This window comes from Sarcophilus harrisii, chromosome 6, assembly GCF_902635505.1.
Source record: "Sarcophilus harrisii chromosome 6, mSarHar1.11, whole genome shotgun sequence".
NCBI lineage: Eukaryota > Metazoa > Chordata > Mammalia > Dasyuromorphia > Dasyuridae > Sarcophilus > Sarcophilus harrisii.
Window position 1 is genome coordinate 204,731,351 of NC_045431.1, and position 27,087 is coordinate 204,758,437.

Consider the following 27,087-nt stretch of genomic DNA (forward strand, 5'->3'; position numbering starts at 1 on the left):
TTTCCCTTTAAATGAGCTTCTTCCTTGTGAAGTGAAGGAGGTAGGCAAAGTCTTCATCAGCTTTAAGCCCTAGGTTCTGGCAAGCCCTTTCTACCCACGGATCACAGCCTACATACATGTCAGGACGTTTGATTTTTGCTGGCACCGGTGGTTGCCATCAAGGACTTTTCTCCTGACTAGCTGTTTTTCCTCCCTCCTTGTCTCCTGTGTCCCCAGGGATCTTTGAGAAGAGAATTCCCCCAGAACCTAGGAGGAAGCGACATCTGTTACTTCTGTAAGAGGCGCGTGTACGTGATGGAGCGCCTGAGTGCCGAGGGCCACTTCTTTCACCGGGAGTGCTTCAGATGTGAGATCTGCTCCACCACGCTTCGCCTGGCTGTCTATGCCTTTGATGCCGATGAAGGTAAACCCCTGGAGCAGCCTCCTTCAAAGGCAACGTCCCAGGGGATTCCCAAGTGGGAGAGAGAGAGAGAAGGGCTGAGCCCTTCCCGACCCATAGGCGAGTGTTTCTTGGGAGTCCTCCTCCGGGAAGGGCCTTTCCCTGGCCTTGGCCCTGGAGCTTCCCAAGGATCCCAGGCAGTAGGATTGCTGCTTTGAGCTGGATGGAGCACATTGGTGACCTCTGTTGACAATGGGACCATTACCATTTTACAGATGTCTGGACAAGCCCCTTAATCTCAATCATGGCAACTCCCTAAAGCCATGTCTTATAGAAAATATGTCAGCCTGCATTGGAAGAGATCCCTCATTCAGACATTCCCAGTGTCAGTAAAATGACAGATTCTGTCTCTCTGTCTCCCCCAAAAGAAGGATAACCTGGGTTCCAAGATCACTTGCAGACAATTATTAGCCGTGGGACCCCAGAAAAAGTCACCAAGCTTCTCTTTCTTGACTTTTATTGAACATTCTGTACTTATTGTACAAAACGAATGAGTTTATTTATTTATTTTTTATTTATTTAATTATTTTTGCTTAGGCAATTGGAGTTAAGTGACTTGCCCAAGGTCACACAGCCAAAATAAGTAAAAGTACAATAAAGCATTAAAAAAAAAAGAAAAAAGAACAGGACATGGCAGAGTAGGATTACTATGCTGGTACATGAGGAAAATGCTGTGGGAATAAATTATCTAGATTTTAGCAAAGTATGTAACTATCTTTCATGTTTTTTCTGCAGACAAGATGGAAAGGGGAGAACTAGATTTTAATAAATAATTAGGTAAATTCACACTAAATTGAATGAATGGCATTGCAGTGTTGTAGATTAAACAAAACCTGATGACTTGAGGACCAAAAAATCCCACTTCGTACACATAGCAGTACATCCTAGGCAAGTCCCATTTCTTTGGGCCTTAGTTACATTGTAGTTACGTTGCAAGGTCTCTTCCAGCTCTAAATCTGTGATCTCATCAATGGCCAAACACAGAGTTATCTTTAGTGTTTCAAAGTCAACTTGGGAAAGAGATCTCTGCAGGGTCCCAGAATTTGGCAATGTCTGTTTAATATCTTTATTAAAGAATTGTAGGGACAGATAGTAGATGGAGCACCAGCTCTGGAATCAGAAGGACCTGAATTCAGATCTGGCCACAGATACTTAACACTACATAACTGGAGGTCTCTGGGCAAGTCACTTAAGCCCAATTGCTTCACACAATAAATAAATTTAATATAAATTTTAAAAAATAATTACATTAAATATCATCTCTCCATTTTGGTATTTTTAACAGGCAAATTTTACTGCAAAGCTCATTTCATTCACTGTAGAACCAATAGCAAACAAAGGAAGAGACGAGCAGAATTGAAGAGACAAGAGGTAAGATTTTTCTGTGAAATGCTTCTGGAGCAGCTAGACAGCACAATGAATAGAGCACTGAATCTGGAGTTTAAGGGCCACCTCAGACATTTAACACTTACTAATTGTGTGACTTTAGGAAAGTCACTTAACCATAATTGTTTCACCCAAAAAAATACTTCTAACATAGGGAGGAGTAAGTGTCCTTAATCAGAAGGCATTTCTCTGTGACCCCAAAAGATGGCCACCTTGAATCTGTTGTCAGTTCAACCAAGAGCACCCTTGGTTCTTTTGATAGGAGCAAGTGAGTGACAAAGTGTGGTATCTAGTGTTATCTTCATTATTCTGGGTCTTCTGGGACCTTTAAGCTCAGAATGAATGCAAATATTGCCTCCATTTGGCTTCTAAGAAACCCTAAATCTGACATTCCCAAAATAAATAAATAAATTTGCACAAAGTCCTTGGGAATAGACTTAAGGACATGTCCTCATGAGGTTTTCTCTTATCTATATAACATTCACTTTCTTGGATTGTCCTATACCTTTAGGAGACATCCACAGCTAAGTCTACCCCATTTCTTCTCTTCAAAATAACCATTTATTTTCTCAATTGCATGTAAAAATGTTTTTAACATTCTTAAAAAAAAAAATTTAGTTGCAAATTCTCTGTCCCTCCCCTCTCCTTGAGAAGGCAAGCAATTTAATATAGTTTATACATGTGCAGTCATGTAAAACATTTCCAGATTAGCCATGTTGCAAAAGAAAATGCAGACCAAAAAAAAAAAAACCCTAGAAAAATAAAGTAAAAAAAGCATGTGCCAATCTGCTTACAAGTCTGTCCTTTTTCTAATGCTCTCTTCTGAAGGCTTTTCAGTCTTGTTTCCATAACACCCTTTTTTACAGCATATTGCCTAAGATGCACCCTCTACTCTTCCCCAAGAGGCAGAAGGGAGAGGACATAGAAATCTTTCCTGCTAACTTAGTATATGTAGATGGTTGCTCAGGCCCAGGAAGAGAGAGAAAGAAAGAGTTCTTTTTTCTCCCCCTCAATAGTATTTTTTTACAAGTATTTAGTTAAAATAGTATTTTATAAATTAGAATTTATAGTATTCCAATAGTATATATTGGAAAAATTGTATTTGGAAAAATACAACGTGTCTGGTGGTTTGGCCCCTGGCCCATCTTCATTGGCTCTGAAGCCCTTCCATCTGTCTGAGCATCCCCTCTGTATGACTCAGGAATCAATACTTCTCTTTGTCCTGTTTCTAAGGAGGAAGCAAAGGAGAAACAGCAGGAAGCCAAGTGGCCAGACCCTTCCCCTGAAATTCTTGGTCCTGCTGTCAACAGCCGAGAAGTCAGCCCGCCAGGTATCATGACTTCCTTCTTTAGGAAAGTGCTATGCTGGCCCATTAGGGTGACAAGGGATCTGCTTGACATCCCCAGGAGCTTCTGTAACAGGATATGTGGGTTTCTGCATGAGACCGTCCTCCATTTCAGGGACAATGCTTACAACTACTGCTATATGTATGAACTTCTGAGTTTGGGGGTACCTCTCCTCTATGTGCTTTACGAGGTCTTGACGGACATGTACAGAGAGGCAGAGTCCCCTCTCCAGAGAATGCACGATTGGGTGCAACAATCCCTCTGGCTCAAACTCAGCTGAAGTTTCTCTTATTGTATGCTCTATTTTCTTCCCAATACATTCTCTCCCAAAGTGCCTGTGATATTCCAAAGTGTAAAAATTGCAGTATTTTTTGCAGTTTGCTAGGACTCTGAATTTCAAATAATTTCTTTTTTAAAAAAAAAATTTCAAATAATTTCAATCGACTTAGATGCATATGCCGAGAGTCCATCCACCTCAACCTTGTCCAGTTTACTTGGCAGAGGTGGATGCCCTCATGGCACCCATGTGTGGAACTTACATGAAGGATGTTTTGATAGCTTGGAAAGCTTTGATTCTTTTTACCACGATAATGAGCCATATTTCTGGGTTTACATTTCAAGATATAGTAGACAAGACAGAACCTTTTTCTTTCTAAAAGGTTTTTTTTTTAATTTTAGGGTTGGGGTGGGGGGGTGGGAAGAAGGGGTGTTTTATTGGGGAACTGGGAATTTGTTACTTGGGTGGTTTTTTAGCTTTTTTTGTAGATTATAAGGTTTACCACTTGTGCAGATGATGATGTGAGATTTTTAAAACAACACCTCATAAATGAACACGCCACCTTCTGGGCCAATGGCTTTCAATTTACTTGTGTACACTAGGCAGTTAAAAAAATTGCTCTTAAATCTCCATCACTGAAGAATTAGAATGTGGATGAGCAGCATGTAATTAAAATAGTGTAGTCCAAGAAGAGCTAGTGGGACAATAGCAATAAACTATTTTCTTAGAATTAGAAAGATTTGCCTTTCTCCTTTGTTTTGACTTGAAATGCTAGATTTATTTTTCACTCCCCAATCCCCAACAAGCCAATACATAGAAGCAACAAATGAATGATTATTGCAGGGACTGATTATCGGCTCCCAAACATCCACCAGCCTCGCGGTCAGGAATTAATCATATACAGCAATACAGAGAAAGATGTGGAAGGGGCCATTTTTTCTGTAGATTGCACTCAACCCAATCCAGATTTTGTTACTGAATGCAGAACCTGTGATATATGCTTACAGATGGCACAGCGTCTGGGAGTCTATCTGTATGCAGGCAATATCTGTCCTCAGGTGTATGGAGGAGTTTCATTTAGAGGCAGTGGGGTATTATGGAGAGAGAAAGACCCTAGTTCAAACCCTTCCTTAGCTATTTATTAGCTGCAGATCCTGTATAACAAGTCAGCCAATCTAGGTCTCAATTTTGTCATTTATAAAAGAGTAGGATTTGATGACATAGAAGTTTCCTTATAGCTTTAAGTAGATGATTATCTCACCATATTTACTTAGGGAAAGAATGATTATGTCCTCTGGTCTGGAGGAAATCTTATTATACTCTTTATAGACAAAGCAAGGTGTGGAGTTGAGGTAATTATTCATTAGTAGGGTTCTTGCCCATAAATTTCCTTGGGAAGAAAAGGGCTCGGGGCCTTAACTGCATGTTTTAAACTGGCAATCAACATTGCTCAGACTATTTGGAAAGTTACACAGCCCCTGTGGTCCATTTTGCCTGTGTAGACATGGCTCTTTCCACAGGGCCTGGTCCATAGCAGACATTTAGTAAAAAACTTGTTGATGGATGGGTTGGTTGAGTCAGAATGGATCTCAATGCCAAGTTTTTCTCCCATCCTTGTTTTCCCCATAATTAATTTCCTTTTAACTCTTTATCTTACATTTACCTCTATTTGAAAACATGGAAAACTGCAAATTTTAGAAATTAGAAAGCTTAATTGACTACCTTGGGTTCCCTACAAAGATTTCGAAGATTCTTTGGGGAAATGAGGGGTCTAGCAGTCTCGCTGAGTTTGTGGCCAAATTTTAGCTATGAGGGCCTGGTAAAAACTATCACTAGCCTCTGCTTGATAGAAGAAGTGGTTCTGTCCAGTTTGCACAAGAGCTTCAGATCGGTAAGGAGGACCCTTCACTTGCTGCACATTTGGGAACTACCCAAACCACCCAGCTGTTTGACTTAGGGATTTCAAAAACTGTTAATTCTCAAGGTGACAATGTGCACATGTTTCTTGAGGGTATGCTGCTCTTTGTAACTTTTATCCACATCTTGAAAATCACTGTGTAGTTAAAAGTGTTACATAGATGGCTCGTTTCTAAAGGTTTATTGTTGATAGCAATAAGAGACTATTCTAAACTGTCACATATTGAGCCAAATGGTGAGATGGGAAATAATGATGTAGTGGAAATGACAAGAACCTGTGTAATATATGTTCACTCCAAGAAATGAACCTTCCTGGTGAGGAGGCAAGAAATATTCTAGGTATTTGGGGGGGTGCTTTAGAATTCAGAACACAGGTAGAAATAATTTTAAAAGCATTGTCAAAAACTAATTCCACGGGATTGGTGGTGATTTTTGTTGGCAATTTAAAACTACCATGTACTGGTATCAATAATATTCAATGTTTATCTATCATTTGAGTTTCAGGCTGAGAACTTGATAGTATTTATTTAACAAACATTTCATAAGCGCCTTTTATATTCTAAATATTGTCACAAGATAATAGAGATAGGAGGCTGAAAGTGAGAGAATGCCTGCCCTCCAGGAGTTTCTCTTCATCAGAAAGGTTCATATCTTGAAGAAACAGTAAAGTTTGATTTGGAGGAAATTTCACTCTTCTAATGATTTCCAGCATTTCTAAATCTCTTGTGTTTTCTCCTCTCCCCCCTCTCAACTAAACTCTCTCTTCTTTCTCTCTTTCCAATGTCTCACTCCTGTCTTCAGTTCTTTACAACATTCCAGTGTTACCACCTATCCTTGGCTGACACCTTTCTGCTTCGAGGTGACTGGTCTTCTTGCCAATTGTGAGCACCCACTATTAACCCCAAATATGCTTCAAGTGCAGCTTTGTCCCTCCTTCCTTCCCCCAACAAGAGATTGGAACAGAGTAGAAGCCTCGGATTGTGATAAATGGATGCTGGGGGGGTGGCCAATTAATAGCATGCTATGGGGTAGGATTCAAAACCAGTTGCTTGTTTTGGAACAATGCTCGTCTTCCCTAACCCTTCTGGCACTGCACGTCAATGTTTTTGCATGCTATCCCAATCCAGCTAGCCATGTTCTAATACCACATCCAACCTGCCTTCCTTGAAGGTACTAACTCTGCCTGTGGGAGACAGGGCCAGAGCGAGTTCTCTGCCATTGTTCAGAAAAGCCTAGCTTTTTGAGAAGCCTCTAGACAACTGTAGAATCATTTTTTCCCAACTGAAAACTGGCTTTTAGTGTCCTTTACCAAAACCTAGGTGACTTTAATGTAGCTATATTATGTATATATGCCAGCCAAAAAGTACTCTGTAATGTGAACTTTTGTTAAAATAATTGCAGCCCCATTTTAATCGTCTTCCTAAGCTACAAAAGAGACCTCGGGGACATTGTGTACTTCCTTCATGGACAGAAGGCTTTGCTGTGGAAGTAGTTTTCCACCATAGCTCAGATAGACTAAGGTAGCCTAGGAAGCTTAGTCCAGGGCAATAGGCCTTAAAGGCCAATGGAATGCTGTCCAAGACACAGTTGGGCCACATCTGGCAGCAGCTGGGCTAAAAAGCCTGGAAGCTCCTCAATATCCTTACAAACGACCATTTCACTGCCAGTGTATTTATTTGTGGCAGCAGAGCAATCTATGTGAAAGTGCTCTTTTTTAAAATGAATTGGGCTATTCTCTTAAAGACAGAGAGCCAGGATTTCTTCAGCCCTGCTTTGTATGAATATCTGTCCCTGCCTGTCCATCTTGGGAAGTACATCACTCTTTCCAAGGTTCTTTGAAGACATGCATGTTGGCCCTGATGGGCTTTGGACCTGGTTCCGCCTTTTCAAACTGTCAGCTGGTGCTACCTTCCTCTCGTTTATCTTCCGTTGCAGAGTCTTCTTCTCTCTAAAGAATGCCAACCAAAGATTCTGTCCTCCTCATCTGCAACCTTTCTAGCTTCCCAACTCTCCTGACACATTTTATGACCTTTGGTGACTTTGAGACATGTTCTGTATTTAACTGTTCACACAGAACCCTGTATTTTGCACACCTTAAACGTTGTTTAGCTTTATTTATGGTATTTGATGCTGTAAATGAAAATAAATGTGGTTCTTTGTAAACCTCAGTGTTTCCTCTCTTCCTTTTGAAGTGGGATTTTTTTTTCTAAAGACATGGATCCATGGACTGATTCTGGGCTTCAGCCTTCCCTTAAGCTGCTGAGGGTATCACCTGCACTTGCTGGGACCCTAGACTCTTGGGGCTATGCTGGGGCATTTAACAAAGGAAATATTACCCCAAGGTAATATTTGGGCAATGTTACCAATATTCTTAACAGGATACTTTGCTCTCTTTCTTCATATCTTATCCTTTCCTACTATCAACACTGGACATATTATTTGGTTGGAAGCAGATCTTACACTCTCTCGATGTTAGGCTCAGCGAAGCCATTTATGCCCAGGTTGTATTGGTAGTTGGCCAGGCTCCCTCATCACCCCAGCTCTGTTTACTACCAGCAGGAGAAGTGTAAGTGCTATTAATGTTTTTTCAACAAGCCATGTTATAATGTATATGTCCAGTATAATCAAGACTAATTAAATAAATCTGCACCAATCAATAGTTGATAGATTGGTAAAAGGGAAGAGTTTGGGAGGCAAAGATTAGTTGAGAGCAGTATACAATTCAAAATCAAGATGTCAGATTTATCTTGCCACTTTATCCCTTCATTTGAGTCTACTCCAAGGATGATTAGCAACAGCAAACCTTCAGTTCCCTGTGCCTTTGAAATACAATTAGGGGTAAATGTAAATTCTTTCACTTGGGTTCAAAAAAATCAAATGCATGAATGAAGGATAAGGGAAGCATGATCAGTTAGGACTTCAAATGAAAAGATCCCAGAGATATATTGAGTTGCAAGCACAAAATATGATATGAAAGCCAAAGAACATGAATGTTATGTCTTAATTTGTTAATTAATTTGTTATATCTTAAATCTGAAATTTGTTGAGGATTAAGGAAGAGATAGTCACTAACTACTCCAACCTTGGTGGGATTGGTAAGGGAATGATCAATATGTTTAAATTCTTAAAGGCCTATAGACCAAAGTATGTTGCATCCAGCTTGAATTGGCTCCTAAAGCCCAAATGTTAAATTTTCAGTGTGAGCATTTATACCTTAAAAATCAGCAAATGCTACGAATCAGGCCTTAATTTATTATTTTGTTGATTTTTTAGATTTCAGAAAATAATAGAGGAGATATTAAATAATGCATATTAAATTTACAAGTGTGTAGGGTGTAGTCTCTTCTTGGAAAGCTGATTGTTAAATATTTACCAACACATACTCTTGCCTATAGATATAGAAGAAAGATGAGAAACTAGCTTATTATTGTCAGTAAGCTATAGTTGTTTAAAAGACAAAAAAGGCAAACATCTGCTAAATGTAAGGTGAAACTACTTTACAATGAAAACTGTCTTAAAATAGGATGATATGGTTTCCCATATGACACAGATGACACAGTAGATAGAGCACTGCCCTAGAGACAGAGGACCTCAGACATTTGTCAGCTGTATGACCCTGGACAAGTCACTTAACCCCAATTGTCTTTAAAAACACACACACACACACACACACACACACACACACACACACACACACACACATATAGAATGAAATGCTTTAGGGAGGTAGTTCTGACAGTTGAAAGTTCCCTTAAAAATTCAGTCTCAGTCTTATGCAACCAGATCTTTACACAAATTTCCTGTTTTTCACGGGTCTCCACTTGGATTTATAGGAAGGTATGGACCAATGGAAAAAGTGCCGGTCTTAAAATAAATCAAACCAGATATTAGTCTCATCCCCACCACCAGCTCTGAATATTATAATAATAAAATTTGATAAAAGACATGAAAAGGAAAGGCAATAAGCATCTGCACCTACTATGTGCCAAGAACAATGCTAAGAATTTTACAAACATTGTCTCATTCGACCCTCACAACAGCTTTGGGAGGAAGGGAGGTACTGTTTTATCCTCATTTTACAGTTGAGAAAACTGAGAGGAAGAGAGGTTAAGTGACTTGCCTAAGGTCACACAGGGAGTTGTGTCTAAGGTCCCATTTGAACCCATCTTCCTGACTCCATGTCTAGTGGTTTGTCTGCTGCAAAATACTTAAAGTTGAAAGTGACATACACATGTTATGGTGCAAAAAAAAATTAGCCTTTCATAGGTCCTCAGTTGAATATTCTCCAATTGCATTTCTATATAATAGACTTTGAAGCCCCCACTATTGGCTTGCTTGTTTTGGCTCATGACACACAAAACATTCAACACAGTATTTGGGAAGTTGGAGGGTAATAGGAAGTGATGTGTATGGAAATACTCAATTAATGAATCCTTTGGGAAGGAGAGTGCTCAAGAAAGTCCCTGAGCTCACAAAATCCTCTTGGAAAGCAAGCAAAACCTGATTGGTGTATACCGCGGGGTTCAACAGTGGCGTTTCCCACTGTAGGAGAAGTTCTCATACCCAGCATGGGTTTGCTGGAGGCAAATAGGACAGAACTTGAAGCACCGCAAGAGCTGTACTGAAATGGGCTCAAGTGTTGGGTCTGTGCAGGAAAGAATAGTAGTTATATGTCCACAAATAAGAAAGTAGCTCATCGGTACTACCCATCTATCTGCCCCCAACTCAAAGACTTTGTGAGAATTACTGACTGTGGGGATAGTTCCACCTGGAACACTTTTATTCTTGATTGGATGGCAGGGAAAGTGAGTGGACCAATTCAAGAAGAAAGCAGGTTTTTCTTCCCTAACCCCCATTAAGGTTTATAAAAACACTTTGTTAGTTCATTTTCAATTTAATAAGTATTTAAGTGCCTACTATGGAACAGGCACTATGCTAAGAAATGGAAGGAAAAAGGGAGCAAAGACAGTCCTGGCCCTTGAGAAGCTTAAAATCTCCTGAGGGAACAATACACAAGCAATTAATTAATTAAAAGAGGGAAGAATGAAATAATTAAAAAAAAAAGCCCTGGAATTAAGAGGGGTTGGGAAAGGCCTCCTGTAAAAGATGGGACTTTAAAAAGCAAGGAAATTAGTCTGAATGGAGGATGGAGAGCATTCACAGGGGGATGGTCAGAGAAAATGTCCACCTGAGAGAAAGACTGTCTTGTTTGTGGAACTTCCAGGAGTCCGGTATCATTGGATTGAAGGGAAACATGGCAGAAAGCAAGGTAGAAGAAGACTGGAAAAGTAGGAGAGGGGTAGGTTTTGAATGTCAACAAGAATATTTTGCTTTTGATTCTGGAGGCAATAGGAAGCCACTTGAGTTTGTTGAGTAGGAGGTAAGAGTGATAAGGCTTGTGTTTTATGAAAAAAAATTTAGTGGCTAAATGAAAAATGAATTTGGAGTGGGGAAATTCTCGAGGTAGGCAAGTCCACCAGCAGATTATTACAAGGGACAAAGTGATGAGAACCTGAACCTGGGTGGTGTAGGATCAGGAAAGAAGGAGACGGATTCAGAAGACTTTGCAAACGTAAAACGTAAAAAAAAAAAAGACCTTGGCAACAACATGAATAAGGAAGGATGGGAGGGTCAAAGATAGGAGTCCAGGATCACTTCTAAGTTATGAACCTGAGGGACTGGGAGGATGGTGTTGCTTCTACGGCAGGGGTGGGGACCCATTGAATCATTGGTCCGGCCCTTGCCAAGGCAACCACAGATGATGATGATGGGCTAAAAGCTAGATACAGCAATCTCCCACTGCTTGAGTTTTTCATTTTTGTATAGTTTTTATGGCCCACAAATGATGTTATAAATATCCAAATGGCCCTTGGCAAGAAAAAAATCCCCATTTCTCCTCTACAGCAATAGGGAAGGCAGGAACGAGGAAGGTTTGGGGATGGATAAATGAGTTCAGGCTGGCATATGTTGAGTTTAAGATGTCTTCCGGACATCCGCTTTGAGGGGTCTGAAAAGCAGTTGGAGATTCAAGGTTAGAGTCAGCAGGGAGATTGAGATAGTTTATGTAACTCAAATTGCAAAGGCAGTGAGTGCAATTTATTTAAAAGATTTGAAAATCAGAAGAGCTTAATTTTAGTCAAGGCTCCACTGTTTATGGATCCTATGACCTTGAATTTACGTACTCTCTGCAAGATTCAGTTTTTCTAGCTATAAAAATAGGTGTAATACCCTCCCCTCCCCACCTCGCAGTGCTGTGGAGGTAATTAGATATGAAAGTGTTGGTAAATATGAAGAAGTACAAAAATAAAAATAAATAACAGTCATCATAAAGGAAAATTATACAGGTCATTGTCTCTTCTTAGGCTAATCAAGCCAGGGTCATAGAAGGGACCACCTTAGAAGAGCTTAAACTTTTTCTACTAGGAACCTTTCTTTGCCTGAGAAATTTTTACATGACCTTGGACATAAAGTATATAAAAGAAGACACATATCAAACATTTACTTATGATAAATCATAGTATCCCAACCCCCACATTCAGTTACAAAACCCTATATGGAATTGCAACCCATAGTTTAAGAAGCTGGATTCTAGTCTATACCTCCCACACACTGTTTATGTCCAGAGTCCCAGGGGTTGGGACTTGTCCAGTCATGCTAAGAAGCAGAGTTAGGATTCAAAACCAGGACCTTGGATGGCAAGTCCAATGTTTTTTTCTTCCTTCCCTGCCTTCCTTCCCTCCTTCTTTCCTTCCCTCCTTCCTTTCCTTCCTTCCTTCCTTCCTTTCTTTCTCCCTTTTTCTTTCTTTTCTCCATTGTATCAACCTACCTTTTTATTACATTCTGGAAAAGTGAAGAATGCAAGCACCCTTGTTAAATCTTTGGTTTTTAAAAAATCATTAACAATCAAAGTTTATCCAGTTGATTCTTTGAGGTAGAGGGGCTGATTAACAACCCCACTTTAAAGATAAGGAAACTGAGGCAAAAGAAGAGGAACCAAAGGAAAGTAAGGGACCCCAATACTTCAGTCTGTCTCATAGACTCAACCAAATACCTCCATGTGATCTGTTGTCCTCAATATTCTTCAGATGTCTCTCTGTTGAACTTAATCATCCCCAAATCCCCATAATTGGGGCCTGTATCAATGGGAGAAAAGATATTGTGGTGTTATGGACAGAATACTGGCCTTGGAGTTAGGAGAGACAGGGGACTGAATCCCATCACTTAAATTGGGCAGTTAGATGGTGCAGCAGTAGAGACACAAAGACCTGAGTTCAAATCTGGCACTATCTGTGGGATCTTGGGCAGGTTGCTTAACCCTCAGTTTCCTCATCTCTAAGATGAGCTGGAAAAGGAAATGGCAAACTCCTCTGGTATCTCTTCCAAGAAAACCCCAAGTGAGGTCACAAAGACCAGACGTGATCAGAATATGACTGAACAATATCATTTAAGTTGTGTGATTGTGGGCAAGAAGAGTTCTTTTATGAGCCTCAATTTCTTTATTTAGAAAATGGGAATAGTTATCTTACAAATTTAAAATTATTTGGTATTATTTAGAATTATTTGGTACCTTACAAGCCTTTACAAACCTACTCATTTTACAGGGAGACCAGAAAGGTAAGTAACTTGTAACTATGTACAGGTTGTACATAGCAGAGCCAGGTTCCACCAGAACTTTCTCCCCACTGTCTCATGTTTTTAGGATAAAATGAGATCATGGAAACACATACAAGGGTGTCCTGGAAGTCTTAGGGCAGTGTTAAATTGTAATAGCAAAAAGTTCTATATCAATCAGTTAATATTATTATCATTATTTGTAAATAACCAGACTAAGGAAGGGGACTTATCACTCTTAAATTCTGGATTAGCTCTAGATTCCCACCCAGGGAGAACCACACAAGCCAATGATTCTAAGTAAAAACAGATCCTTCCAATGGCAAATGGGAAAAATGTCCTCTTTCTCCAAGAAGTTTCTTGAATTATATGTCCAAGAGAACTATCACTAAAGTCAGAAATGGAAAGAAGAATCTCAGAGCAAGAATCCAATGTGTCTCTATTTTATAAAGAGGGAAATTGAGGGAAACTGAGTGATGATTTGTCCAGAATTATATCTTGGGTCCAAGTTCCTTTTCAAAAGCACATTCTCCAGGAGGACAATCCTACTCCAGCCATTGTTGAGATTTAATGAAGGATTATAAAGTTCTACAGTCATTTACTTGTCATCTTCCAGATATGGAAACTGAGAGAAAGGGGAAGGAAAGAGAATGGAATAAACATTTATAAAGAGCCTATTATGTGCTAAGCGCTTTAAAATTAAAATTTAATTCAATAAAGTAATTAATTAAATTTTAATTTAATGATAATTTAAAATTTCCTATTTGATTTTTCGTAGGAGGTAGGTGCTGTTGATTATCTCCATTTTATAATCGAGGCACACAGGTGAGGTGATTTGCATAGGATAATAAATGTTTTGTCAATAACAATAAAAATAATTTGTCAAAAACAATAATAACAAGTCAAATCAATAAGATCTGAATTCAGGTCTTCCTTATTCCCATCTTAGTGCTCTATCTCCTGTACCACCAGCTGCCTCAATGGAAGCCAAAGGATGTTTAGTGACCAAGATCCCCTAGTTGAAAGATATCAAAGAAGGAATTTAAACCTGCTTCTCTGATTTCAGCTTTCCACTGGAAACAAGGACCTGACAGGTTCAAAAGTAATTGAGGGTTTAAGGAGAGACCGAGTAAGTGATTTTTCTCAATGGGTCAGAATATTCCCTAGTATGTGCCTCTTACTGGAACTGCTCCTGTGCCAGTCTAGAACTCTTAGCAGATTTCTTTTAGAAATCAAATCTATGAGTCCCCACTTGGACCTGCCCCACTCCCTTTACTGGTCTTGGGGCCATTTGACTATGTTCTGAATGCCTCTGTTCTCTCGCAGACATGTTCCCTTTTGGAAAAAGTATGTTGCCTTGACTCCCCCATTTTCTTTGCAAGTTCCCTTGTCCAAATAATAAGGAAAATAAATCCCACTAGTGTCACATTTTGTTTGTCCGATCCTCTGTACACCCATGAGAAATGGGTGGGATAAATATGGTGACTTGTTTTACTGCTGATGACACTGAGGTTTCCTAATTCCCTTCCCATATTTTCCAGATGAGAAAACTTAAGGCTTACAGAGTGACTCTAGGTAGTTGGTGATATAGTAGAAAGAGCCCTGGGCCTGGAATCAGGAAGTTCAAATCTGCCTTTAGATAGTTACTACAAGTCACTTCACCTGACTGTCTCAGTTTCCTCAAACATAAAACAGGAAGGAAGGACGAAAAAAGGAAGGAATGAAGGAAGAAAAAAAGTAAGGAGGAAGGAAAAAAGGAAGGAAGAAAAGAGAGAAAGAATAATAGTACCTTCCTTCCAAGAATGTTATGAAGATCAAATGAGATAATAGCACCTAGCTCAGTACCTGGTATGTGGTAGGCACTTAGTAAATGCTAATTTCCTTCCCTTACCCCATAAGTCACGGAACTAGAATTCTAAGGCAGAAACTAAGGCAGAAATCTTAATGAGATTCTCTTGGTGCACATGTTGGGTCCCTGAGCATGAGCTCAGCATAGGAGCTGAGGCTGGCTGCTGGGGTATGTTCCACTTGGCCGTTTGGAACAAATACAGTTTTGAACAGAGCAAGGTACCCCGTAGGAGTAATATTAATTGTTATTATAGTTGGCATTTACAGAACTCTTTAAGATATATATTCCTTGAGGAATTGAGGGTGGGCTCTCAGATGTTGGAGTCAGTTGTCTTAGTCTATCCTTTCCTGCTCAGGAGTTTGTTAGAATTAGTCTATAGGGCTGGGGGGAATCAAGTATAGTTAGAGAGATTCAGTACTGCAGTTCTGGGACCCCACAGTGTCTTCCCTCTGCCTGCCTCCTTCTGGAGGCCTCTTAGTTTACCTTGGATCCTACAATCAGAACATTAATAGATTGAGATTTGGAAAATGATTTTAGAAATCATCCAATCTAGTGGTATCAAATTCAAATAGAAATGGATCTCCTGCAGGTAGCATAATGACTTGGAAAACCACAAATTAACATTAGCTTTGTTGTTTTCTATTTTTATTTCTTTGTTAAATATTTCCCAATTTTAATTCCCATTAAGAACTCAGTTTTAGTCTGATGTTGGCTGCTTTGGGGAGTTTAGCTTTGGAACTTGAATCTTTTGATCTAAACCAGAAAGAAAAAAGAGGGAAGGAAGAAAGAAGGGAAAGAGAGAAAGAGAAAGAGGGAAGAAGGAAGGAAGAAAGAGAGGAAGAAAAAGGAAGGAGGAAGGAAAAAAAGATAGGTAGAAAGCAAAGGAAGAAAATAAGGAAGGAGGAAGAAAGAAAAGAAAAAAAGGAGGGAGGGAGGGAGCCTGAGGCTCAAATGAAGTTGAGGATCAGTCCTTCATACTCCATTGCCTTACCATACTTGTTCCAAGCTCTCCTTTCTTTATCTGACATGAAGGCAAAGAGATTGCCCTTCTTCCCCCTCTTCCTCAGTCCTTTGTGATAGCCTTCCCTTACGGACCACCATCCATATCTCTGCCATCTGATTTCATCAAGAGTTGTACAGATGGGTTGGGATATGGGAGGAGTATAGAGAACATGTAGTATCATTTGCCTATATCATGTCCCAGTAGGGACAGCACTATCCAAAGAGAGCTCCTTGCTTAGAAACATCAGTGAGCCCCCTCTCTACTTCTCCCCTGTCCTTGAAAGGAGGCCTTTTCTTTCAGTTATTAATGGGCAGACATGAACACCAAATGCCATAAAGAGAAGGACTTTGGAGGGCATCAGTTTCTTCTGCTGGATTGTAACTTCAGCAGCTCTCACATTTTCTCTTTGAAAATAGATGCATCTGTTTCCAACAAAATAAGGGAAAAAAGCCATCACTTAAGCTTCCAGGAGGTGAAGGGGGTTAGAGAGCTGGCATCCTCCAAGTCACCTGCAAGATCTGTCTACACATTTATTGTGCTTGTGGGTTGGTGGAAAGCAATAGTGAAGGAGCTGGTATAATGTAATCAGAGGAGATTTGTGTTAGAGAAATGCTGGGTTCAAATGCTAGTTCACATAGTTGCTAGTTATGTGGCCCTGGACAAGTCACTTAATCCTGTTTGCCTCAGTTTCCTCATCTGTAAAATGAGCTGGGGAAGAAATGGCAAACTATTCAGGTTTCTTTGCCAAGGAAACCCCAGATAGGGTCATGAAGAGTTAGACATAACTAAAATGACTGAACAATAATAACAACAATTATCCTCTGATTTCACCTTCCTCTCCTCTTTTGAACCCCTAGTACCAATGTCCTCACTACTCTCTTGCAAAGACTCTTTCCACCAGAGCCCTACAGACTCCTACAAAAGATCAAGTGAACTGATTTCTTTGACCAGATGTCCCCACTTGTTTTGGTATTCTGCCTTTGAGCTATTGGCTTAAATTGAGATAAGCCCCTGCAGGGCTCTTAAGGAGAAGCTAGTTATCTCTTCACCTTCTCCTCACAAATTGGAGAGCAGTGCACTTTTTTCCCCTAAGGAAAGAAATTTATTTTTTGCATTTTTCTTTCTCAAGCTCCCTAGAAAGCCTGAAGCTTATCCTAGAGCCTCAGAACTGATAGGCCATCAGAAAACACTCCTCCCTTGTGGTGAAGAGTCCAATCTGATGAGTGTAAAGGGAAAGTCCTGTCCAAAGTTGTCCAACTAATGAATTGCAGAGTTGAAACTAGGACCCAGGTCTGTTTCCTGACTCCTGTGATGTTCAAAGGGCTTTTGGTTTATTTTGAAACATTTAGAACTACTGTGAGCCTTTAGGAATGACCAGGCTGAACCAGGGAACACCATGTTAACTTTCTTGTCCATTTTTAAACAATCCATAGCAAATATTTAATGCCTGACCAGTTCCCTCTAACATTTATGTGGTGCAATAGATAAGAGTGCTGGGATTACCTAAATTCAAATCTAGTCTCAGACAATAGCTGTGTGACTCTGAACCAGATGCTCAATTTCTATTTGCTACAATTTCCCCCTCAGTAAAATGGAGATAATTATAATACCTACCTCCTAGGGTTGTTGTTGTTGTTGTTGTGGGTGTGTGGGGTGAGATAATAAAAGTATTTAGCTTAGTGCCTGACACATTATTATTTCTTTGGGGTGGGGGGTGGGGACCACAGGGAATTTGGGTTAAACATTTAGTGGATAACCAGTCCCATGCATCTCAACATGCTAAGTACAACCCAAGGAAGTCCAAAGCTTCTTTCTACCAACTAAGCCTGGCACTCCACTTGCTTCTGTGCCCTTTGTCATGTGGTCTGTGCCCTCATAGGCCATTTCCCTGGGCTCCATGTCCATAGCTAAAGTAAACATTGTCATTACCTAGGGCAAGCTCCTGAAATACCCACCTTAAAGAATACATGATGTGCATGATGAGGTCCATAGAAGGTGGGTGGAGGATGAGAGGAAGGATATGGAGAGTGGATCAAGAGCCACTGAAAGGAGGTGAAAGCATTGACGATGGTCACAGAAGAAAAGGAAAACATGTGAGGAGGAGGAAGATGGGGATGGGACCAGATGGGGCCTTCCCTGATTTCCCATTTATCAGAAGACCCTTCTCTTGATGTGATCTCATGTAACTGGAGGACCACGTCAACAAAAGTGTCGGGTTCCGAGGTGAGCCAGCTATTTATTGCTTTGTCTATTTAGCAGATTTTCTCCTCTCAGCAGACGAACCAACCTCCCCTAAAAAACCAAAGAGCATTCCTGGACCCTGTGATGTGGATGGCCAGAGGGTTTTGTTCCCTGCAGAATGGACTTCTGTGAAAATTGGCCCTGAGGGAGAAGGGAATGAAGATGGCATCCTGGCCATATGTGTCATGGTCAACAGTGATGGCAGCAGGTCTGTATATTTCCAGCTGCAGCCATCCCTTCTGTGGAAAGCAGATGGAAGTTCTATGACTGGGGGCCTCCTTAGCTTGTGGGCTTCTCCACCCAGAGGAGTGAGTCACGTTGCAGGCAGCGGGCCCAGGCAGGAGAGACCACACAAGCCCTGCTCCACCTCACATGAAGCACATTGTGCTCTAGTGCCTGGCCCTGCAGATCCTTTGGACCCCAGTTCCTTCCCTTCTGTCACTGATGACAATGTCTGGTCAGTGGATGCTATGTGTGTGTGTGTGTGTGTGTGTGTGTGTGTGTGTGTGTGTGTAAGAGAGACAGACAGAGACAGAGACATAGAGAGAAGTAGAGATAGAGGCTCAGAGAATCATAGAATCAAATAGAGAAAGAGACAGAGGCAGACAGACAGATACAGAGAGAGGCAGACAGAGAAGAGAGAGGCAAAGAAGGGAGAAGAGACAGAAAAAGGAGAAAGCGAGAGAGTGAGAGCAGGGGGAGAGAGACAGACAGACACAGAGAGAAACAGACAGAGAGAAGGAAAGACATACAGACATAAAGAAAGGAAGAAAAGAAAAAAGAAGGGAGGGAGGGAAGAAGGAAGAGAGGAAGGAAGAGATCAGGGAAAGGAAGAAAGAAAAGAAAGGAAGGAAGGAAGAGAGGAAGAGAGAGAGAGGGAGGGAGGGAGAAAAGAGACAGAGACAGACACACACACATGCAGAGATAACAGCAGCGTTAGGCTAAAGGAACTTTATGACTCGTTTGGCAACATTACTTCTCCTCCTCCTCTTCCTCCTCCTTCCCCCAAATTCACATATAATTAATGAATATCAGACTCAGGATTTAAATCCAGGCTTTATAGACTCTTGTCCTCCCATTGCTCCCCACCCCCATCCTGTATTCTTAATCCTAAATCATTAAGGGAAGGTCTGATAGCTCTGTTTAGAAAAGAACTCAAAGGGAGAAGCCTCGCTGGCTGTATGATGGTACACTGTAGCCTAAATGTTATTTTCTTTTAATATTTTGATCACTTTATTTCAATATAATTGGTTTTTCTTTGTAATTCTGTTATCTGATACATTTAAAAGCATGCTTCTGAGAAGGGCCCTAGGGTTCCCCATCCTGCCTGAAGGCTCTATGACACCTAAAAGGTCAGGAACTTCTGCTCTAATAAGAAGGTCCCAAGCCACATTAGTAGCAAACTGAAGCCTCATGTTTTGTTCTCCCAGTCCCTCCTCTCCCTCCTGTTTTGGACTCTTGATGACCCTAAGGCATCTTTTAAAGAAGGCTGGGGAAGGTGGGATTGGGGGTACAGAGAATGCATACTCTAGAACTGGAAAGAGGGTACCAACCTACATTGGCAGAGGAAGTTTCCGAGCCATCCTGGAATTCCTTGCCAAGGAAATGACAGTCCCAGTCCCTTTCTCCCCATCCTATCTTTCTAAAATAATTAACAGTTTAAAAAGCTTTACTCTTGATTTATTATTATCAGGTCAACCAAAGGATTGTACACTAGCTGAAGAAAAGTTTAAACTGCCCCACTAAAATAAGGCAGGGAGAGATCATAGTGAAGGGAGGATTCTCATATTGCATGGCCCTTGCTTAATATCTCTGGTCCTCAGTTTCTCCTTCTATAAAGTGATCAGAGTATAGTCAAAGACCTCTAAGGCCCCATCCTGTTCCAAGCCTATGAGCCTCTGGACTTTCAGGAGCCAGCCAGCATCTTAGAACCTTTTTCAACATCACTGAGAGGTCTGGCAGTGGGGTAGGAGACATGTAGGAGTGAATTGGGTCTAAGAGCCTAAGGAAACCCAAGCTCCTGGGGGCTATTTGGATATATCTTCCCCCCTCTTTTATTACAGCTCTGAGACAGAGTCAGATTCTGGGGGTGATTCTTCCAATACACAGTTTAATGAGGAGAGGGCGTCCAGGACTGAACAATTTCCCTGCCCAAAGCCCCTCCAACGTCAAGTTTCCCTGACCATCCCCCAGACCACAAGGACCAGCGTTGGGTATCCTGAAGAGTCAAAGGCAGTTAACGGTGAGTGTTCACTCATTCATTCATTTTACTTTTGCTTTTATTCATTCAGCAAATATTTCCCCAAAGCCAGCATGTGCTATAATATACTTTACTCAGTTTTATTAGAAGAAAAATGATGTGGGAGAGCAGCAAGAGCACAGTTTTTGAGCCACAGAACCTGGGTCCAAATCCATGTTCAATTGCTTTTTACTAAGTAACTTGGACTTGATTTTTTCTGCTGAAAAAGGAAATGGTTAGAGCATATTCCCTCTAAGGACCTTACAGCACAAAGTCTAGAGTCGTATGAAACAGAAAATAGGGATTGGATCTGTGTTTTATTGGTCTTGCAGGGGCCCAGGGCTATGAAGCTTATTTAAAGGCCCACAAAACAAAGTTTTTGTTTTTACTATAGTCCGACCCTCCAACAGTCTGAGGGACAGTGAACTGGCTCCCTATTTAAAAAGTTTGAGGACCCCTGGTCTAAGGGAACTCCCAGATGAGAGAATTCTCTCTACTGAAGCAGATTGCCACTATCTCTACAATTTCTGCTCTTAGAGATTTGCTCAGAGCACTGAGAAGTTAAATCACTTGAACCAATCACATAGCTAGTATGTATCAGAGGAAGACCTCGAACTCAGGTCTCTCTCTAGATTTCTAATGTTGCAAGCCTTTCCCCCATGAAAAAGAATCAGAGAAGATGTGAACTATAATTCATCAGAAGAGATAAAACCCACACAAATATCCATGATACAAAGCAGTACGTGACATTTGTAGAGGAGAGCTACAAAGTACTTTTCAAAGTTCCAACTGAAGGGACCAGACTTTTCAGAGGAGGTGATATTTGAGCTGAGTCTCAAAGGATGAGTTCAAATATTGCCTCTGATAAGTGCTAATGGCAGATAGGGTGAGAGATATATTAATTCTAGACTCAGAAGAACTGAATTCAAATACTGCCTCTGATAAGTGCTATCTTTTAGATAACTAATTGTTGAGATTTTTTTTAATTTTCCTTTTTGTTTTTCCTCACATGCTTAAATCTGCCTCTGTGTAATTTCTTCTCCTTTGTAGTCCTGCCCTTTAGGGCCAAGAAGTACACGTTTATTCCCTCATTCTTGTACAACCCTTCAAATTTTTGAAGACAGCAATCATTTTCCTCTTCTCCCCCAAGTGTTCTTTTCTCCAATTAAATTCAATTTAATAATTGATCAATTAACTATCTCCTTCCTCCCCTTCCCACTTTACAAGTCTCTTCTTTTCCAGGCTAAATCTCCCCCTTTTTAAAATGATCCTATATGTAACTTAATTTTTTCACCATCCTGATCCTCCATCTGACTAATATCCCTGTCCCCTCCATGAGTTTCCCAGAACTCTAAATTCAGGAAAATGCCTAGATTTTTTTACATGAACTGCTGTTTAATAACATCTCTCTCATTCTGTACTTGCCCAAGTTGTTTTGTTTTGTTTGGTTTTTTTGTGAAATATGTAAAGTTTGCAGTTTTTAAAAAAATGTATAGCTCATGTTATTAGAAATGATGTTCTAGTCATTAATAATGCTTTTGGATACTCACTCTATCATGCAGTGTGCTACTTATCCCTCCTATCTGCACATTTGATAAGTATTCCATCTATGCCTTTAGCTATGTCATTGATAAAAATAGGACTAATACAGATTCCTGTGGCACTCCACTACAGACCTCCTTCTAATTCGTTATGTAACTCTTCTTTAGTCCTAGTCTTTCAACCAATTGTAAATTCACCCAACTATACTTTCATTTAACCCACGCCTCTCCTTCTTATGTACAAGTATAATACGAGCGATTTTGTCAGGGGCTTCCCTAAAATATTCATAAACTGTATTGCCAACGTAGTTGAGCAATTTTGAGAAGAAAAAAGGTAGGGGGAGGGAGGAAGAAATTAGACTATTTAGGTATGACCTCTTTTTAAAAATAAAGTTTTATTTGTATCTTTTATTTTTACATTTCTTTTGTTTGTAAATACAATCCTTTCATGCTTCCTGACCCCCAAAGCCTTTCCTTTTCATTGTTTAACAATCTTAAATCTTGATACCATTCAGGATTTCCTCAAGCTTTTGGATATACCCTGAGAGGAGTCTTGGGAAAACAAATGGAAGGGTTTGGACTTGGAGTGAGGAAAACCTGAGTTCAGATCCTGTCTCATTTGCTAACTGTGTCATCCTGGGCAAGTCACTTAATTGCTGTGTGCCTCAGTTTCCTCAAATATAAAATGGGAATAATAATATCACCTACCTCCTAAAGTTGTGAGACTTAAATTAAATTATATTTGTACAGTATTTTGAAAGCTCTAAAGTGATATGTAAATGCTAGCGATTATACCCTTTAACCTTCTCTTCTTTCTGTCTCCTGTTAGAAGATGGAGACAAAGACTCTGGTTATGAGATAGGGCAGATGGGAGGGAGGAAGGAGCTGTTCAGGTGGAGTCACCATGGGAGATGTCAAATCTAAAATAGTTCCTATTTATATAACACTTTATGGTTTATAAAGCATTCTTCATAGGTTAACTCAATTCATCCTCACAAGAATCCTGAGTAGTGCTATTAACGCCCCCCCCCCCCAATTTTCCAAATTAGGGAAATTAAGTCACTGAAAGGTTTATTGATTTGTCCAGAGCTACATAGCAAAGAAGTAGCAGAATTTGGACTAAAACTCAGCTTTCCCAGCTCCTTTTCAAGTTCCTCAGTTTCCCTTCTTCCTGCTTCTGAAGAGAAAAAGCAGGCAGAAAGAATCAATCTAAATGCCTCCTTTTAAGGCTGTGGGAGCTATAATTTATGGTACAGGATTGCCCTCTTGTGGCCCAAAGTTGTTTTTCCCCAGTCTACTCTTCTGGAGACTAAGATGCTCACAGGCCCTTTCGAGGGATCAGAGAAGCAAAAAAGTAATAGCTATGAGACATATAAACCAAGAGTGGGGAATATCCTGGCCACAGGTTGTATAAAGTCCAAAAATCATTTGCTAAGGCAACTTCAGGAAATGATGAGCTGAAAATGAGGTACACCAACTTCCCACTGCTTGAATTCTGTAAGTTAATAACTTTGTATGACCCATGAATGATATAAATATCCAAATGGCCCTTAGCAGAAAAAGATCCCCCACTCCTGATAGAAACAAAAATTCTTTAAAGGGTCCTAAATAATTTTTAAGAATACAAAGGGATCCTGATACCAAAAAGTTTGAGAAGTTCTGATCTACATCAACCCTCTCATTTTTACAGCAATAAAAACTGAGACTTAGAACACTGAGAAGAAAAGGATTGGCTTGTTCAAGATCACACAGCAACATAATAAATTCTTAACCCAAGTCCTTTGATTCAAATTCTATATTCTTTCTAATATGTTATACTTCCTCCTCAACTTCAGAAATCATCTGTTTTATTCTGTTCCTTTTACAAATAGGGAAACTGAGGCCCAGCGATAGCCCCACTTACAGGTGCTTTCTGCAGGCTGTCTCTGAAGTGAAGAACAGCTCTGACTAATCCCCAGTCTTCTTCCATGAGAAGTCAGGCTGTTATCCTGAACAGAAATATGAAAGTTCAGAAGTGGGCAGGGGAAGATAATGGGCTTTATTTTGGGCATGTTGAATTTGAAATGGCTACAGAGCATCCAGTTTAAGAAGGCAGTTAGTGATGGAGCTCAGGAGGGAGACTGAGTCTGTATTTATAGATCTAATGTCATGAAACAGGAAAAAGAATTGAAGTGATGGTGTGCATATGTTTGTGAGAGAGACAGGCAGACAGAGAAAGAGACAGAGACAGACAGAGGTAGACAGCAACAGAAAGAGACAGAGTCAGAAATAGAAGTAGACAGGAGCAGAAAGAGACAGAGACAGGCAGATTTGGAGGTCAAGTCAGAGACAGAGAAGAGACAGAGACAGAGAAAGACATACAAAGGGAAAGAGAGAAAGGGAGGGAGGAGGAGAGGAGGAAGTAAGGGATCTCTCTCTTTCTCTCTTTCTTTCTCTCTCTCTCTCTCTCTCTCTCTCTCTCTCTCTCTCTCTCTCTCTCTTTCTCTCTCTCTCTCTCTCTCCCCCCCCTCCTCTTCTTCCTCCTCCTCTCCTTTCCTCCTCCTCTCTCTCTTTCTCTCCCTTTCTCCCTCCCTCCCTCCCTGAGGTTCAGAGTAATTTTTTTCTGTGCTGATTTGCTATACAGAAACTGAATGTTGTCCTCTTTGGTCCGCTATAGGCTCAAATGACTTGTGGAGTGCCATCATTGTAATAACTCTATTTTGGACATTTTTTACCTATTTTGTCTCATGGCATTTGTCCCTTTGGCAATTTAGTGAAGCCTGTGGACAGACCTCTTCTCAGAATAATGTTTTGAATAATTGAAAAAATACTATTTTCAGTTAGATGTTAGAGAAAAATAAAGATATACATATATATTTTTGCTGAGGCAATTGGGATTAAGTGACTTGCCCAGAGTCATACAGCTAGGGAGTGCCAAGTGTTTTAGACCAGATTTGAACTCAGGTCTCAAGGCTGGTGCTCTGTCCACTGCCCCATCTAGCTGCCCAAAGATATATATTTTATCCAAGTTCCTGGATCTCTTGAAATTTATCCAAAAAAGGACCCTTTGGGGATACATGAACTCCAGGTTAAGCGCCTTTAGGTGTATTATATCAAAATAATTTGAATGTTCCTTAGAGGTCATTTTAAATGGATATATACATAATGTATATGTATACATAAATACACTTATACATTTTATATATATAAATATGTATTTATAACATTAATGTATATATATAATGTACAAGTATACTAATGTATTTATAACACATTAATGCATGCATATATAAGACTGTGTATCTGTTTAAATGTATACACAAATATTTCATATGGAATAAAATACTAGTGTATATGCCTGTATATACGCATGTACAAATACATATGTGCAACAGATATATTTATATATATATATATATATAAAATGCAGAAGGCATTCCCAGCTGTTCTGTGTCCTCACAGGACAAAGCAAAGGGAAATCAGTTGTAGATAGAGGGATTCAGGTTGGATCCAAAGATCTGAAGTGGGAATAAAAAAATCAGGGTGTAGTGAAAGATTCTGAAAAATAGAATCAGAACTTGGTCTTTGATTCAGTGTGGGATGTGAGGAGAGGTCCCAGGTGGTTCTGAAGTTTCCCACCTAGGTGCCTGGAAGGAACAGTGACATCAGCAGCCGTGGGGAAGGAGAGGAAGAGGAGCAGGTCTTTGTGGGAGGAGGGCGAGGTCAATTTGGGGCCCATGGAGAACTTAGGCCCAAATTGCTGTACACTAGAATGAGTGACAATGAAATCACCCTCCCCTGGGAGTCTTTTAAAAAAGGATTCATTGTCCTCCCGGATCATTTGTTTAGGACCATCTGGGCAGCTGTCTGGAAAGGTTTGGGGAGAGTCCCTAGAACAGAGAAAAGTGCCCTTCTGGGTCAGCTAAGGGTCCTGTTTTGGCCCGAGATGCTGGGGAATGGTTACAAGCAGAGTGAGCTCTCTGCTTTTTCCATCACTCATTGCAGAAGGGCGGAGGGTGGTCTGAAGACAAGGGGGATAGGGAATGGACTTCACGGACCCCACAGAACCCTTCTGGCCAACGACTGGAACACATAAAAACCTTTAAAAACCCTTTGTATTTGAGTGCAGGAGCATATTTATGTCTCTCTGTGAGTGTCCCCCTGTACATTTGTATATGTCAACACCTGCACCCTACACTTATGTCAATGTACATATCTCTGAGACTTGGGGGGGGGATTCTTGGGGCCATAGGTGAGGAGTATGGAAAAGAGTACTGAATTTGGAGCCAGAGTATCTGGCTTCCTTACTAACTGTGTGCCCTGGGTCTCAGTTTTCTCATTTGTAAAATGGTGAGCTAGACAGGATGCATGTTAGGGTTGCTTCCAGTTCTAAATCAGGGGTGCTAGAGTACAATTCTCAAATTCTGCAGCAATGAACCTAGAAACACTCCAATTTTTTGGTTGTTTATGTTGCTTGTAAGTAGATATTAAAATGATCATTTGAGAAAATTTTATTACAAAGGTTCTATTAGAGTTTTAAGTAGAAGGATTCCCCTCCCTATAGAATAGTTTGAGATCCCCTGTTAGAATTCATTTCCCTAGATTTTGTCCCATATTTGGAGACCCATTTGGGCTTTCGGATATATTGTTGCTTTGCTAATGAGACCTGAAGTGCTGAAAGGAGAGTCCTTTTCAATTATATAATCAGTTTAACTTAAAAACTCCTTGATGTACCACCCTTGGATAGGGAGAGAATGTTTCCAATAGTTGTGTTTGCTTCTGATCTATTCATACTTTTTTTTAATGTCTCAGATTTGTACATGACACAAAACTCATGTATTGTTAAAAAAAAAAAAAGAAAAAGAAAAGAAAAGAAAAAAGAAAAAGAAAAAGGGAGGGGGAAGCTAGGTGGCACAGTGGATAGAAAACTGGCCCTGAAATCAGGAAGACCTGAGTCAAATCTGGTCTCAGGCACTTAACACTTCTTAGCTGTGGGACCCTGGGCAAGTCACTCAACTCCAATTGCCTCAGGAAAAAAAAATTAGAACCTGAAAGGCTCAACAGGCTGAAGCAATTTATCAAAATGTACAAATTTGGAATTTAATATAAATAAATGTAAAATCCTACATATGGATTCAAAATATAAACTACACCAATACAGGATAGGCAAGCTGAAGCTAGAAGACATTTCATCTAAAAAAGACTTGGAGGTTTTAGTAGACTGGGAGTTAATAGCTTAAGCAGCTAAATAGTACAATG

At 40.2% G+C, this 27,087-nt stretch overlaps 1 protein-coding gene across 14 annotated transcripts in view; it reads left to right on the forward strand.

Moving 5' to 3' along the window:
• Positions 1-27,087, forward strand: part of MICAL2 (microtubule associated monooxygenase, calponin and LIM domain containing 2) — a 296,098-nt gene that overhangs the window by 195,004 nt on the left and 74,007 nt on the right. For 8 of the 14 annotated variants that reach the window (XM_031944246.1, XM_031944245.1, XM_031944242.1 and 5 more), the window contains 5 exons: positions 217-403; positions 1,725-1,810; positions 3,059-3,155; positions 18,103-18,277; positions 20,133-20,311. In XM_031944246.1, coding sequence (XP_031800106.1) covers positions 217-403; positions 1,725-1,810; positions 3,059-3,155; positions 18,103-18,277; positions 20,133-20,311 — 724 coding nt within the window. Of the gene's footprint in view, positions 1-216; positions 404-1,724; positions 1,811-3,058; positions 3,156-6,166; positions 7,534-18,102; positions 18,278-20,132; positions 20,312-27,087 lie in introns of those variants that run through there. The other 6 variants (XM_031944252.1, XM_031944257.1, XM_031944247.1 and 3 more) reach the window with 5 other exon arrangements.